The sequence below is a fragment of the Canis lupus genome, chromosome 11 (genome assembly GCF_048164855.1).
Source record: "Canis lupus baileyi chromosome 11, mCanLup2.hap1, whole genome shotgun sequence".
NCBI classification, from domain to species: domain Eukaryota; kingdom Metazoa; phylum Chordata; class Mammalia; order Carnivora; family Canidae; genus Canis; species Canis lupus.
The window spans coordinates 14,250,886-14,263,381 of NC_132848.1; the positions used below are offsets into that span (position 1 = coordinate 14,250,886).

Here is a 12,496-nt window from a genome sequence, read left to right on the forward strand (position 1 = left end):
CAGAGTTCAATTTACAAGAAAGCATTATCCGCATTGTTTTAAAGCTCCAAATTCCAATTGGCCAGCCTTAGGAGTGAATGACTTCTTCATCGCTGGAAATGTCCAAACAAAGGCAAGAAAACTAGTAGAAATGTTAGGCAATTTCCTGCAGTAAGAGGAGGATAGGCTCTTCTACAAGGTAACTATTACTTGTTTTAACATCCAGTTGTGGGGCGCCTGGGGGGCTCAGCAGTAGAGCACCTGCCTTTGGCTCAGGTGGTGACCCCGGGATCCTGGGACCGGCTCCCACATCAGGCTCCTCGCAGGGAGCCTGCTTCTCCCTCTGCCTGTGTCTCTGTGTCTCTCCTGAATAAACAAGTAAAATCTTTAAAAAAACAAAAAAACAGTTCACTGTGTTTACAACTACTTTGTTCAAGCCTGAATTTCTAACAAGCTTATCTGAAACTTAAATATTACACTTAATCTTTTCCATTTAAAACCGTACTACTTACATTTGCTATGCATCTAAAAAAGAGTTATTTTCCACACAACTGATTCAGAATAAAACTGGAGGAACTGGTTAAGTCACTACACCCACGTCCCCCTTCACAGGTTTAACTGTAGAGGTTTTGACCAAGCCTAACTCTACTTGAATGTTAAGTGTGCACATCTTAAATCCAGTTGTATGACCTACACTTCTTTTTTTTTTTTTTTTTACTAAATACAGACATTTCTTAGAGATGATACCGTATAGCAGAAAATGGGCCTTTAAATCTGGCACCGTCAATATGTGTGTAGCTTTGCTTAATCTCTTGTTCCCTCTTCATCTTCATGATGAAGATTAAATTAGGGCATTTGTTCACATCAGGTGCTCAGTATGTCAGCCAATCTTTCTAAAGACAAATACTGTCTCAGCCACTGGGGTTGGAAGTACTCTCCATATTTTGGAGCAAGTCAATTTGGAATAAAAATCATAGAATCAAGAATCTTCTAGTCCAGGGGTGCCTGGGTGGCACAATCGGTTAAGCATCCAACTCTTGGTTTTGCTTAGGTCATGATCCCAGCGTTGTGAAATCGAGCCCCGCATCAGGCTCCATGTTCAGTGTGCAGTTGGCTTGGGACTGTCTCCCTCTGACCCTTCCATCATTGCCTCCCCGCCCACCAGTTCTCTCTAAAATAAATGAATCTTAAGGAAAAAAAAAAAATCTAATCCAACCAATCCAACCCTTTCACGTGAGGAGGAGGAAGCAATGTAAGAACATCAATTATTTATGTCAAATAATCTAGTATTAAATTTGGGGACCCAAACCTTTCACCTTCTTGCTTTCCAAACCAAAGCTGATTTCCCTTTTAACTGCCTATGTGTATATATGATCTCCCATAGAAGTTCACTTCTATTAACACGAAAGATAACAGGTGGTAAGAAGTTAGGAGCTCTAGCCACACTTCCACTACCATATTATGAATTTACTAATATGAAGTGATTGTGGTTTTTGCTTCCCTTTCTCAGCTGCACATATAAAGGCTACATGCAAACAAATCTGAACCTAAAAATATATCTTTAGTAATCATTCTTTACAAGTCCAAACAAAATGCAGTCTTTGAGAGCTTCCTTTCCTGCTTAATGTTGAATTAGGTGATATTTAAGATCCCTTCGTGTTTTAATCCAAGTATAGAAATAGTGTTCTCCGTAAGAATTATATGCTCACTACACTGGGTAAAATTTATGGACAGGGAAAACAAATGGAAAAACAAAGTGGCTACCCAGGAAATATTTTTGGATTTAAAATTCTGAGACAACTATGTAACATTCACCATGAAGCATGGCAAGAAAGTTTTCTGATATCAGCAAGCCGGAAATGATTTGGTTCGACTGTAAACATTTTAAGTCAAGACTAAACGTGGAAACAGTTTTCTATGACAATAAAACTGTCAATGGTGTAAACTGAATGAAAATATAACATTTCCTATATTTTCTTTGTTGTGTCACTCATGCTTTCATTCATGTTTATTCTTATCTAATTATTCTGGTTTACAAACATCTAAAACCTAGTCAGAAAGTGAATTTTATTTTTAAAGATTTATTTATTTATTCATGAGAGAGACAGAGAGAGGCAGAGACACAGACAGAGGGAGAAGCAGGAGCCCGACGTGGGACTCGATCCCGAGTCTCCAGGATCATGAAGGCGGCGCTAAACCGCTGAGCCACCCGGGCTGCCCGGAAGGTGAAATTTAATGAGGAAAGGTGATGATATAATATTAATTTTCTCTCCTATGGACTTAATTCAAATGTACAGTAGCAGTTTGTTGTTGAAAAACTTGACAATACACCAATTTTTAAAACAGCGTATAAACATTTTCCCAACATGTTCTAAATTCCTCTCTATTCCTAGGATACCAAGGCTCTCCTTATGATAACTCTTTTTGGATAATTCTTTTAATAAAAGTATATATACATTTGAAATTGTACATTGCAACTTCAACACTGGTCACAGGGCTTCCTGAAGAATACTGATCATGAGACCGAATTCTAAATAACAATGGTTTTAAATATTCTTGCTCAGATAGGTCTTATTTTTCTCAGAGAAAGAACATCAAGGCTTGGCTAGGATGTTTCTCCTGAAAACGTTGCTGCAGATGATGATGGACACCAAGTAAGTTGGTCTGGTTCTGCGTATCAGAACCATTTTTTAAATCTGAATTTAATTGGTGGCAAGCATGCATAGAAAGAACTAGCTTTTATTTCTGTGCTGCCTCTGCCCTCCACAGGAAACAGGATGCTAAGTGACTTCGGAGCTTAGTTAGCATCTCTGAGATTCCAGGAGTTCCTATCACTAACCTAAGAGTCCACGGTGACTCTTTCCAGAAAACTGAGGGGCTTCTTAAATCTTAGGAATGGGACACGGCAGTTCCACCTCGAGCAAATGAAATTTATAATAACAAACACTGTGTTCCATTAGGGATAAAACGGAAATTTATTTAATGTGGGAATTCTTTGGATAGGTTTGACTCTCAATCAAAAAAAGACATGGAGATCATGAAAGGGTTCAGAAGAGAAGCAGAGCTAATTTCAAAATAGGAAATAAGGGCGAAAAGCACATGTTTAAAGAAGAAGGCTAGATGGCAACAGTGTCTTCAACTACTTTAATTATAAGAAAGGAGAGTTACTAAATGCAGGGCCCCAGGGGGGAAATGGGATTTAAAAGCCCTTAAGAACTGAGGATAAATTAATACAGAATTTTCTGATACTTGAAGACCATCTTGCTGCAGTTTTGAGGCAGAGGGTGCACTCACCGAACTCTTGGGAGCTCTGGAACCGTGGAAAAATTAATTACCTTTATTAAATTATCTTTAGGTGCCGCACCCCTGGTTCCTGAGCACTCCCAGAGGCCTGCCTCCAGGTTAAGTTGCTCGGGGGGGGGGGGGGGGGGGGGGGGGCCAGGGGAGCAAAACTGCATCTCCTTACCTGCCCACACCGCCCCAGGGCTCAGACGGGCCGGAGCGGTGGTCACAACCCCCAGCGGGACACAGAATCTGGCCAAAGATCCCTGATTCCGCATCAGGCCGCCTCAACTATTAAACTACCTTTTCCTTTCAGGGAATGTAATCACGAACAATCGTCCTTATGCCAACAGAAAGGGGGGGCAAAAAGAATGCTTAGGGAAGGAAATCGACTGTCTCAAAGCTTGAAAATTAAAATATATTAAACAGGGATCCCTGGGTGGCGCAGCGGTTTAGCGCCTGCCTTTGGCCCGGGGCGCGATCCTGGAGACCGGGGATCGAGTCCCACGTCGGGCTCCCGGTGCATGGAGCCTGCTTCTCCCTCTGCCTGTGTCTCTGCCTCTCTCTCGCTCTCTCTGTGACTATCATGAATAAATAAAAATTAAAAAAAATAAAATATATTAAACATTTAATATTTATATATTAAGATATAAAGCGCCTTCGTGATTTGGAAGTTTTCTAAGCCCTGTAACTTAATTTTGTTTTTGTTTTTTTCCCCCCAAGAAAAAACCGGGTCTTCGTGTAATTAAAGTTGCTTTGCTTCTTGCTTGGAAACACTGCCACTACCCCATAAAGGAAGGGGCTGCCTCACGGGAAGGTACCAGAGCTGCGGCCGGCAGGTACTCACGGGCAGTCAAGCAACCTCGGAAATCCGGGCTGCACGGTCCTCAGGGCACGTCCGCTGGGACGCCCGGGGCGAGAGCGGGTCACCGTCTGCCTCCGCGGGGCGAGCATCCTGACTCCACAGCGCAGAGCGCTCCACCTGGAGGTCACGGCGGGAGCGCGGTTTGCAGAGAGAGAATTCGGAAAACAACAAAAAAAAAGGTCACGGAGAGCAGGGAGGCCGGAGGTGAGCACAGAGGGGGTCGGGGGAGCGCCTGGAAGGGGTGGGCGAGCCCGGCGCACCCCCGGGGCCTGCTCGCCGCTGCCGCCCCGCCCCAGGTGCGGGAGGGGGGCGCGGAGGGGGGGAGCAGGCTGCAGGGGGAGGCCGCGCGGGGCGCCGGGTGCTGCCGTCGAGGCCCGGGGCAGCTCGCATCTGTCGCCCCGCCGCAGGTGCGGGGGGGGGCGCGGGGGGGGGGGGGCGCGGGGAGAGCGGGGCGCGGGGAGGGTAACAGGGCGCGAGGCGGGCGAGGTGCCGCCGTCAGGGAGCGGGGCGCGGGGGGGGCGGGGTCTGCCGTCGGGGGGGGCGGGGTGCTGCCGTCGGGGGATGGGGGAACGGGGCGCGGGGGAGGGGCGGGGTCTGCCGTCGGGGGGGCGGGGTGCTGCCGTCGGGGGATGGGGGAACGGGGCGCGGGGGAGGGGCGGGGTCTGCCGTCGGGGGGGCGGGGTGCTGCCGTCGGGGGATGGGGGAACGGGGCGCGGGGGAGGGGCGGGGTCTGCCGTCGGGGGGGCGGGGTGCTGCCGTCGGGGGATGGGGGAACGGGGCGCGGGGGAGGGGCGGGGTCTGCCGTCGGGGGGGCGGGGTGCTGCCGTCGGGGGATGGGGGAACGGGGCGCGGGGGAGGGGCGGGGTCTGCCGTCGGGGGGGCGGGGTGCTGCCGTCGGGGGATGGGGGAACGGGGCGCGGGGGAGGGGCGGGGTCTGCCGTCGGGGGGGCGGGGTGCTGCCGTCGGGGGATGGGGGAACGGGGCGCGGGGGAGGGGCGGGGTCTGCCGTCGGGGGGGCGGGGTGCTGCCGTCGGGGGATGGGGGAACGGGGCGCGGGGGAGGGGCGGGGTCTGCCGTCGGGGGGGCGGGGTGCTGCCGTCGGGGGATGGGGGAACGGGGCGCGGGGGAGGGGCGGGGTCTGCCGTCGGGGGGGCGGGGTGCTGCCGTCGGGGGATGGGGGAACGGGGCGCGGGGGAATGGGCCGTGGGGAAGGGGAACGAGGCTCGGGGTGGGGGAGCGGGGCGAGCGGGGCGCGGGGGGGGCAGCTGCCGTCGGGGGCCGGGGCGGGGCCCTGCGGGGCTGCGAGCTCTCCGCAGGTTCCCTTCGGTCCGGGCCCTGGGCCAGCCGAGCCGGAGTTCCCACCCGCTCCCGCCCGCTCCCGCCCGCTCCCGCCCGCTCCCGCCCGCTCCCGCCGCCCTCGCTCGGCCCCGCCCCGCGCCGCGTGCAGCGCCCACTCGGCTGCGCTCCGCCCGCGTCCGTCCCATCGCGGCGGGGGGGAGGGAGGGGGGTCGCCGAGGGGGGCGGCCGAGGGGGGGCGCCGGGACCCCGTGCCGACCGTGGCCGCGCTCGCAGGGCGGGGAGGGGCGTGGGGGCGTGCCCCTCGCCGACCCTGCCGGCCCCCCGTCGCCCCCCAGGTGCCCCCCTGCCCGGCCAGTCCCCGCCGGGAGTCCCAGCTTCCCGCCGCTCCGGGGCGCGACGCCGTCCGCCCGGTTTTCGGTTTCAACTTTCCGTCCTCCAGGGACGCGCGGGCTTCTGGGGCACCTGCGGCGCGGCCGCCGCCCTCCGCGCTCCCCCCTCGTGCGGGAGACGCCCCCGGGCGGGGCGGGGCACCGGGGCGGGGCCACCCGGGGCGTGGCGAGGCGGGACGGGGCGGGCGGGGCACCGGGGCGGGGCGCGGGGCGGGGAGCGGGGGGCGGGCGGAGCCGCCTGCGGGCCGGGGAGCCCCGGGCTCGGGCGAGCGGCGCGCCTGCCCTCGGGGCGGCTGCCCGGATCGCGGCGCGCGGGCGATGGGGAGCGGGCGGCGCGGGGCGGGGGGGGCGGGGAGCGCGCGGGGGCGGCTGGCAGGGGGCGCTGGAGGCGGGAGGCGCCCGGGCGGCGCTCCCCGAGGGCGCAGGCGGCGCTGACGCGGCGGCCGCTCGGCGCGGGGCCGGCGGGCGGGGGGCGGGGGCGGGGCGGGGGGCGCTGGCGCCGGGGGCGTCGCGGGCCGCGGCCCCTTTGTTCTCGGCTCGCCCTCGCCGCCCACGGGCCTGCTGTCGCGGCGGCGGCGGCGGCGGCGGCGGCGGCGGCGGCGGCTCCTCCCGCGCGGGCGGCGGCGCTCGGCGCGGGGCGCGGGGGGCGGGGGCGCGGGGGGCGATGGCGAAGCTGCGGGTGGCGTACGAGTACACGGAAGCCGAGGACAAGAGCATCCGGCTCGGCCTGTTTCTCATCATCTCGGGCGTCGTGTCGCTCTTCATCTTCGGCTTCTGCTGGCTCAGCCCCGCGCTGCAGGACCTGCAGGCCACGGCGGCCAACTGCACGGTGCTGTCGGTGCAGCAGCTCGGCGAGCTCTTCGAGTGCACCTTCACCTGTGGCGCCGACTGCAGGGGCACCGCGCTCTACCCCTGCGTGCAGGTCTACGTGAACAACTCCGAGTCCCACTCCAGGGCGCTGCTGCACAGCGACGAGCACCAGCTGCTCGCCAACCCCAAGGTAGGGCGCCCCGCCGGGGAGCGCGGGCCGGGGGGGGGGGGGCGGGGGGAGGGGGGCTGTGCCCACCTGGAGCCGGGGCAGCGGGGAGGTGGGAGGGGGCCGTGCCCACCGGGAGCCAGGGCAGGGGGGAGGTGGGAGGGGGCCGTGCCCACCCGGAGCCGGGGCAGGGCATGGGGGTTGGGGGGACTGTGCTCACCCGGTGCCGGGGCAGGGGACAGGTGGGGCGGCTGTGCTCACCCAGGGCAGGGGCATGGGGGTTGGGGGGGCTGTGCCCACTCGGAGCCGGGGCAGGGGGCAGGTGGGGGGGCTGTGCTCACCGGGAGCCAGGGCAGGGGGGAGGTGGGAGGGGGCCGTGCCCACCCGGAGCCGGGGCAGGGCATGGGGGTTGGGGGGACTGTGCTCACCCGGTGCCGGGGCAGGGGACAGGTGGGGCGGCTGTGCTCACCCAGGGCAGGGGCATGGGGGTTGGGGGGGCTGTGCCCACTCGGAGCCGGGGCAGGGGCAGGGGGCAGGTGGGAGGGGGCTGTGCTGACCCGGGGCAGGGGCATGGGGGATTGTGCCCACCCGGAGCCCGGCTGGGGCAGGGGGACTGTGCTCACCCGGAGCTGGCCCAGGACGTCCCGGGGGGGGGGCGGGGTGGCACCCGGAGCTGGGCCGGTTGTGGCCCCGCGCGGCCCCCCCGACCCCCGGCGCCCCCACCCGGGGGACCCACGTGAACACTCCGCGGGGCGCCGGGGTCCGGGGGGCGGTGCCGGCCGGGGAGCTGCGAGCGGGCGCGGGGGGCGCGGGGGGCCGGGCGGCGCCGCGCGTGCCGGGGACCGGGGAGCCATCTGCGCGCAGAGCAGCGAAACTTACTGAAAATAGAAAAGCCTCCGTGCGATGTACCGAACATTCCTTCCCTGGCAACTTTTTATCGTTCTCAAAAGAAAAAAAAAAAAAGGGAAAGAAAAAAGGAAAAACCTGGTTAGGACTCCAGGGATGCAGAGCCGAGGACGGAGACGCAGGAAACTGGTCCCGGGGGAGAAAAACACTTAAAAAAGCCGCGTCCTCGGCCTGTGAACTACTTGAGCTGCGTTAGTAGAGCTGCTTCTGCAGGAAGGCCTCGCTCCTCTCTCCCTCTCTCTCTCTCTTTTTTCTTTCTTTTCTTTCTTCCCTTTCCCTTTCCTTTTCCCTTTCCTTCCTTCTTCCTTCTTCCTTTCTCCCTTTCCCTTCTCTTGCTGTGTTGTAGTTGCTGAACCATTGAGTCAAGGTGTGTTTCCCCTTTAAAGTTCCCGCCCTTTGCGCCCCGCTGCCGACCAAGCAGAAAAACCATCCAAAAGGCAATGGGTCTCGTGTGCACAGCAACACTTTGTTAAATGTACAAAAGAAAACATTTCTCTATTAGCATTTTAGGAGAACTTAAAACAGACCCGTCATTTCTCTGCAGGAAGACTCCAGGTCTCGTTTCCTCAACAAACAGTAAATTCTTGGATTTGAGAAATTTAAAAAAACAAGGAATTCCTTAAAAAAAAAAAAAAAAAAAAAAGACTCCTCTTTTAAAAAGATGCTTTTGGGGCAGCCCTGGTGGCGCAGCGGTTTAATGCCGCCTGCAGCCCGGGGCGTGATCCTGGAGACCCTGGAACGAGTCCCATGTCCGGCTCCCTGCAGGGAGCCTGCTTCTCCCTCTGCCTGTGTCTCTGCCTCTCCCCCCCAGGGCAGGGGGGAGGTGGGAGGGGGCCTCTCATGAGGAATAAATAAATAAAATCTTTAAAAAATGCTCCTGCCAGTGAATGTAGATTCATTTCACTTAGAAACGAAGATCATATCGAAGAAGTAGACCTAGAGATACAGATTTAGATAAGGCATGATGTTCAATGTCAAGGCATGACGTTCAATGTCTTGAAGAAGCCCTGTCTCAAAAACAAACATAGGTCAATGTGATAAAACCCAGGAATCTCTAAAGAAATCTTAGAGACATCACTTTGATTCAGGGTTAAACCATTAATATAAAGCACAGTGCCAAGCAGGAATAGAGATGCAGCAATCATCTGATACTTCGTCATTTAGGACGCATCGTTGTAACTGGTGAAACACTGCTAATAGGATAGTGATTCGGGGACCGCCTGGTGGATCAGCAGTTGGGCACCTGCCTGGGCCCAGGGTGTGATCCTGGTCCCGGGATCAAGTCCCGCGTCGGGCTCCCCATGAGGAGCCTGCTTCTCCCCCTGCCTCTGTCTCTGCCTCTCTCTGTGTCTCTCGTAAATAAATAAAATCTTTTAAAAGAAAAAAAAAAGATAGTGATTCAGGCCCTAATAATAAATTATGTACACAAATACCAGTAAATGGCTAATATCTAATCAAGACATAGAGAAGTTAGGATTTACTGCAAAAAGCCTGCTTTGTAATTTCCAGGCAATTTTGAAGGACCTGGCAAAAAAACATAAATTGGGATCATTAGGATATAGATTTTTACCTCCCTTGGAAGCAGTCATGATGCTTTATGTAATGCTACAGTTTTGTCTTTCTCTTTTTGTTGCAAATAGTCTGTTTTCTTCAAGTGCCAGTCCAGATCCTGGCAACAATTGTTTTGAAGAAGTATCCAGACAGAATGACATTTTAGGAAGTATTCAAGAAATGACAGAATTGGAGAAAGATAACTATGCTACCAAAAAAAAAAAAAAAACGTGATGAACCCCATGCCGGTCCATTTAGTCAAGGTTTCCTTAGGCCGGCCAGTCAGTGCAAATTGTGATTACATTAAAGCCTTTAGAGAACAGAGGTTTGTTCTTTTGCAGTCACCTTTCTGCTTTTGGACAATTAAATGCTCCATTTGGAAATTCTTGTAAGCCATCAGTGATGGAAAAATTCAACAGCCGAAGCTCGGTGCCAGAGTCCAGGACAGAAGCAGACCGTGTGCACCGTCCTCTCGTCTTAGGCAACACCCGTCGCCCCTTCCCGTGCCTCCTGGCTGCCTTCATCTTTTCTGTGCCTCACGTTACCCACGTATCGAAGGCCTAGGTTCCCTGCCCATTCCAATGTCCCCCGATTCCCTTCCATGCTGCAGATCCTAATCACCTTCCGCCTTTTTCTTCTTTGCAGCCAACTACCGTAAGAGCCCACTTAGGATTTCACTTCTTAGGGAGAAAAGAACAGGGGCTCCCGCCCCCCACTCCTACCCCTCCCTTGAGTTTGCTGCCTCGATTTAGTAAAAGGGAGGGGAAGGGAAAAGAATATTGCAAATGTAGACTTCTTAAGCCACAGACTACCAAAGAGAATGATGTGAATCAATGTGACCTTTGACTAATATTCTCTTTAAAATACCTTTAAGTGTTCCGCGTATTTTATGTTTTGGATCCCGTCCATATTGTCAGGGGTAATCGGTGTATCTATCCAGTCCCATGACGTAGTATTCAAGTCAGTTGGTTAAACGGGACCTGCTCTGGGATTTAACCACAGTGAAATCTCAATGTGGGACCAGCTCCTGTGGCTGCTCTTCCCATCACTGCATTATTCCTGAGGGGCCTGCAGTTAGTTGTGTGGGCTGAGAGCTTTGGTTCTTAACCCTGGCTGCCCATTAGACTCACTGGGGGAACTTTGAAAAGAAATTCTGGTGCTTGGGTCCCACCCTCAGAGATTTGGACTTGGTCTTGGGAGAGTCCTGAAGGTGGTTGGTTTTTTAAAAAAGTTCTGCAAGTGACCCCAATGTGTAGACGGAGTCCAAAACCACTGGCTTAGAAAACATACTGTGCAAGAAAAGTGAAATAAGAACCAAAAGGATTCATTGTGATTAATACCTGTGTTCTCAGGTTCAAAGATGTTACTGATGCTACTGAGTACAGGGAGCTGGTGTAAAAGGAGGGTCTCAAGGAAATTCTGAAGGAAGAGAATCATTTAACGTTCATGTAGAAACGATCATCTAAAATTGGTTTAGTATAAACGGAATGAACTTACACAGTTCGTTTGCTTTTTGCATCAATATATACATTGGGTGGCCAAGAAAAGATGAATTTTTAAAACTACCTCTTGTATGTGCAACAAGAGAGAGTGGGTGATTAGAGGCTATATGTTTTATTTTTGCTTCGAGGGTTTTTTTTTAAATTTCTTTCTCTGGTCTGAAAAACCTAGACACAAAGGGGAAAAAAATCTGTTTCTAAGAAACCAGTATTGTGAAAGGGAGAGAAATTCATTGAAGAGAAGGAAGACTTTAGACTTTGAGTGTTTTCTCCCAAACTGGATGTCCCTAACTGTGCCCTTGTAGCTTCCCGTCACCTTCTTGGGACCTCCCCATCCTTAGGAGCCAGGGTGCCCTAAGCCCCCGTGCCCCACCCCACCCCCCTTCGGCCACACTTCCTGCAGAGGCAGTGAGGTCTGCTGGGGTCAATTTCTGAACTCCATCCCTGAAATAAATGTTCAGTGTGATATACTTTGTGCTCTCGGGAGGCCCATCAAATGAAGACTGAGTAATAAAAGGCTAAGCTGGCTCGTGAGGATTTCTCTACTATCTTTGTTTCTCAAAGATAAACCTGGCTTGCTGTGGTTTTTCCTCTGGTGACTATGAAATAAGTTTTGGTACGTAGGTAAAACTCAAGTCTGCCAATACTTGCTTAGCACCTGGGTTCAAAGAACAGAGCCAGAAACGGGAGCACATCTTCGAATCTTATGATCAAAGAACAGGGTGAGAAACAGAACGACAGCCAAGATAAGTGTATTCATTTAACGAATATTTGTTAAATGCCTACTTTGTGCTAGGAGTGCTTGCAGGTTCCGAGGCTAGAATAGAGATCGAAATAAAGTCTCTGCCCTCGTGAGGTTTATGTTTTGGTAGATGGCGACAGACAAGATGTAGATTTATAAAGTCATGTCGTGTAGTGATAGGTGTGTAAAGAAAAGTCAAGCAGCATTAAGAGTGCAGACCGTGGGGAAAGAAATGAAGGGCTACCCTTCTGCATAGGCTGGTCGATCAAGTGACATCTGTACAGAGACCTAAAGCAGAGGCATCAAGGACATAAAAGAGTCAATCATGTGGGTTTCGGAGGCTGAGGGAGCAGCGAGTGCACAGGTCCTGGGGCAAGTGGCTGCTAGGCTAACGGGAGGATGACAATAAGGCAGGACGATAGCAAGCAAGGTGGAAAACAGTGGGAGGTGAGGTTAGGCCTTACAGAACAGGAGGAGGGCTTTGGATTCCATTCTACGGGTGGTGATAAGCTGTCCGACATTAAGTAGGACTGGATTATAATCAGACTTAAACTTCTAAAAAATGCAAATGAATCCCTCTGGCGGCTGAGTTGGGAATAGAACTTGTATGTGTTTGTGTGTGTCCAGGTGTATGCCCATGCTCACTCGTGCAAGGGGAGAGATATGGGGGCAAGATAAAAAACAAGGTGTCCCATGGGGAAGGGGAATCATGATGGTAGCTTAGATCAGGAGGGAGCACTGGTGAAGGTCACCGATGGACTGGTCAAAGATGTCCCCACAGTCTGTGTTGAGCACAACCAGGTGAAGGGAGGTGATTTTTTTCCTGGATGGGAAAACTAGAGGAGAGTAGTTTTGGAGGGGTGTGATTGAAAAGCTAGGGTTTAGTCTTAGATCCGTCTAGCAGACACACAAGGGAGGATGAATCCATGTGTTTCTGCCCTCAATGAGATCATTCTCTAGCAAAGAACACAAATAACTATCAAAAAGCCTATAAATCCTATAAGGAAG

At 53.7% G+C, this 12,496-nt stretch overlaps 1 protein-coding gene and 1 long non-coding RNA gene across 2 annotated transcripts in view; one reads left to right on the forward strand and one right to left on the reverse strand.

The window, feature by feature from the left end:
- Positions 1 to 2,126: 2,126 nt before the first annotated feature.
- Positions 2,127 to 11,055, reverse strand: LOC140642540 (uncharacterized). Its single transcript, XR_012038994.1, has 4 exons — positions 7,670 to 11,055; positions 4,109 to 4,243; positions 3,446 to 3,842; positions 2,127 to 3,289 (listed from the first exon to the last, which is right to left on the reverse strand). It is a non-coding gene; the product is annotated as an uncharacterized lncRNA (long non-coding RNA).
- The window catches only part of KCNMB4 (potassium calcium-activated channel subfamily M regulatory beta subunit 4), a 59,427-nt gene continuing 53,384 nt past the window's right edge, over positions 6,454 to 12,496 (forward strand). Inside the window, exon 1 of the mRNA XM_072843265.1 lies at positions 6,454 to 6,814. Within this exon, the coding sequence (XP_072699366.1) occupies positions 6,479 to 6,814 (336 nt within the window). The 5' untranslated portion in view covers positions 6,454 to 6,478. The remainder of the gene's footprint in view (positions 6,815 to 12,496) is intronic.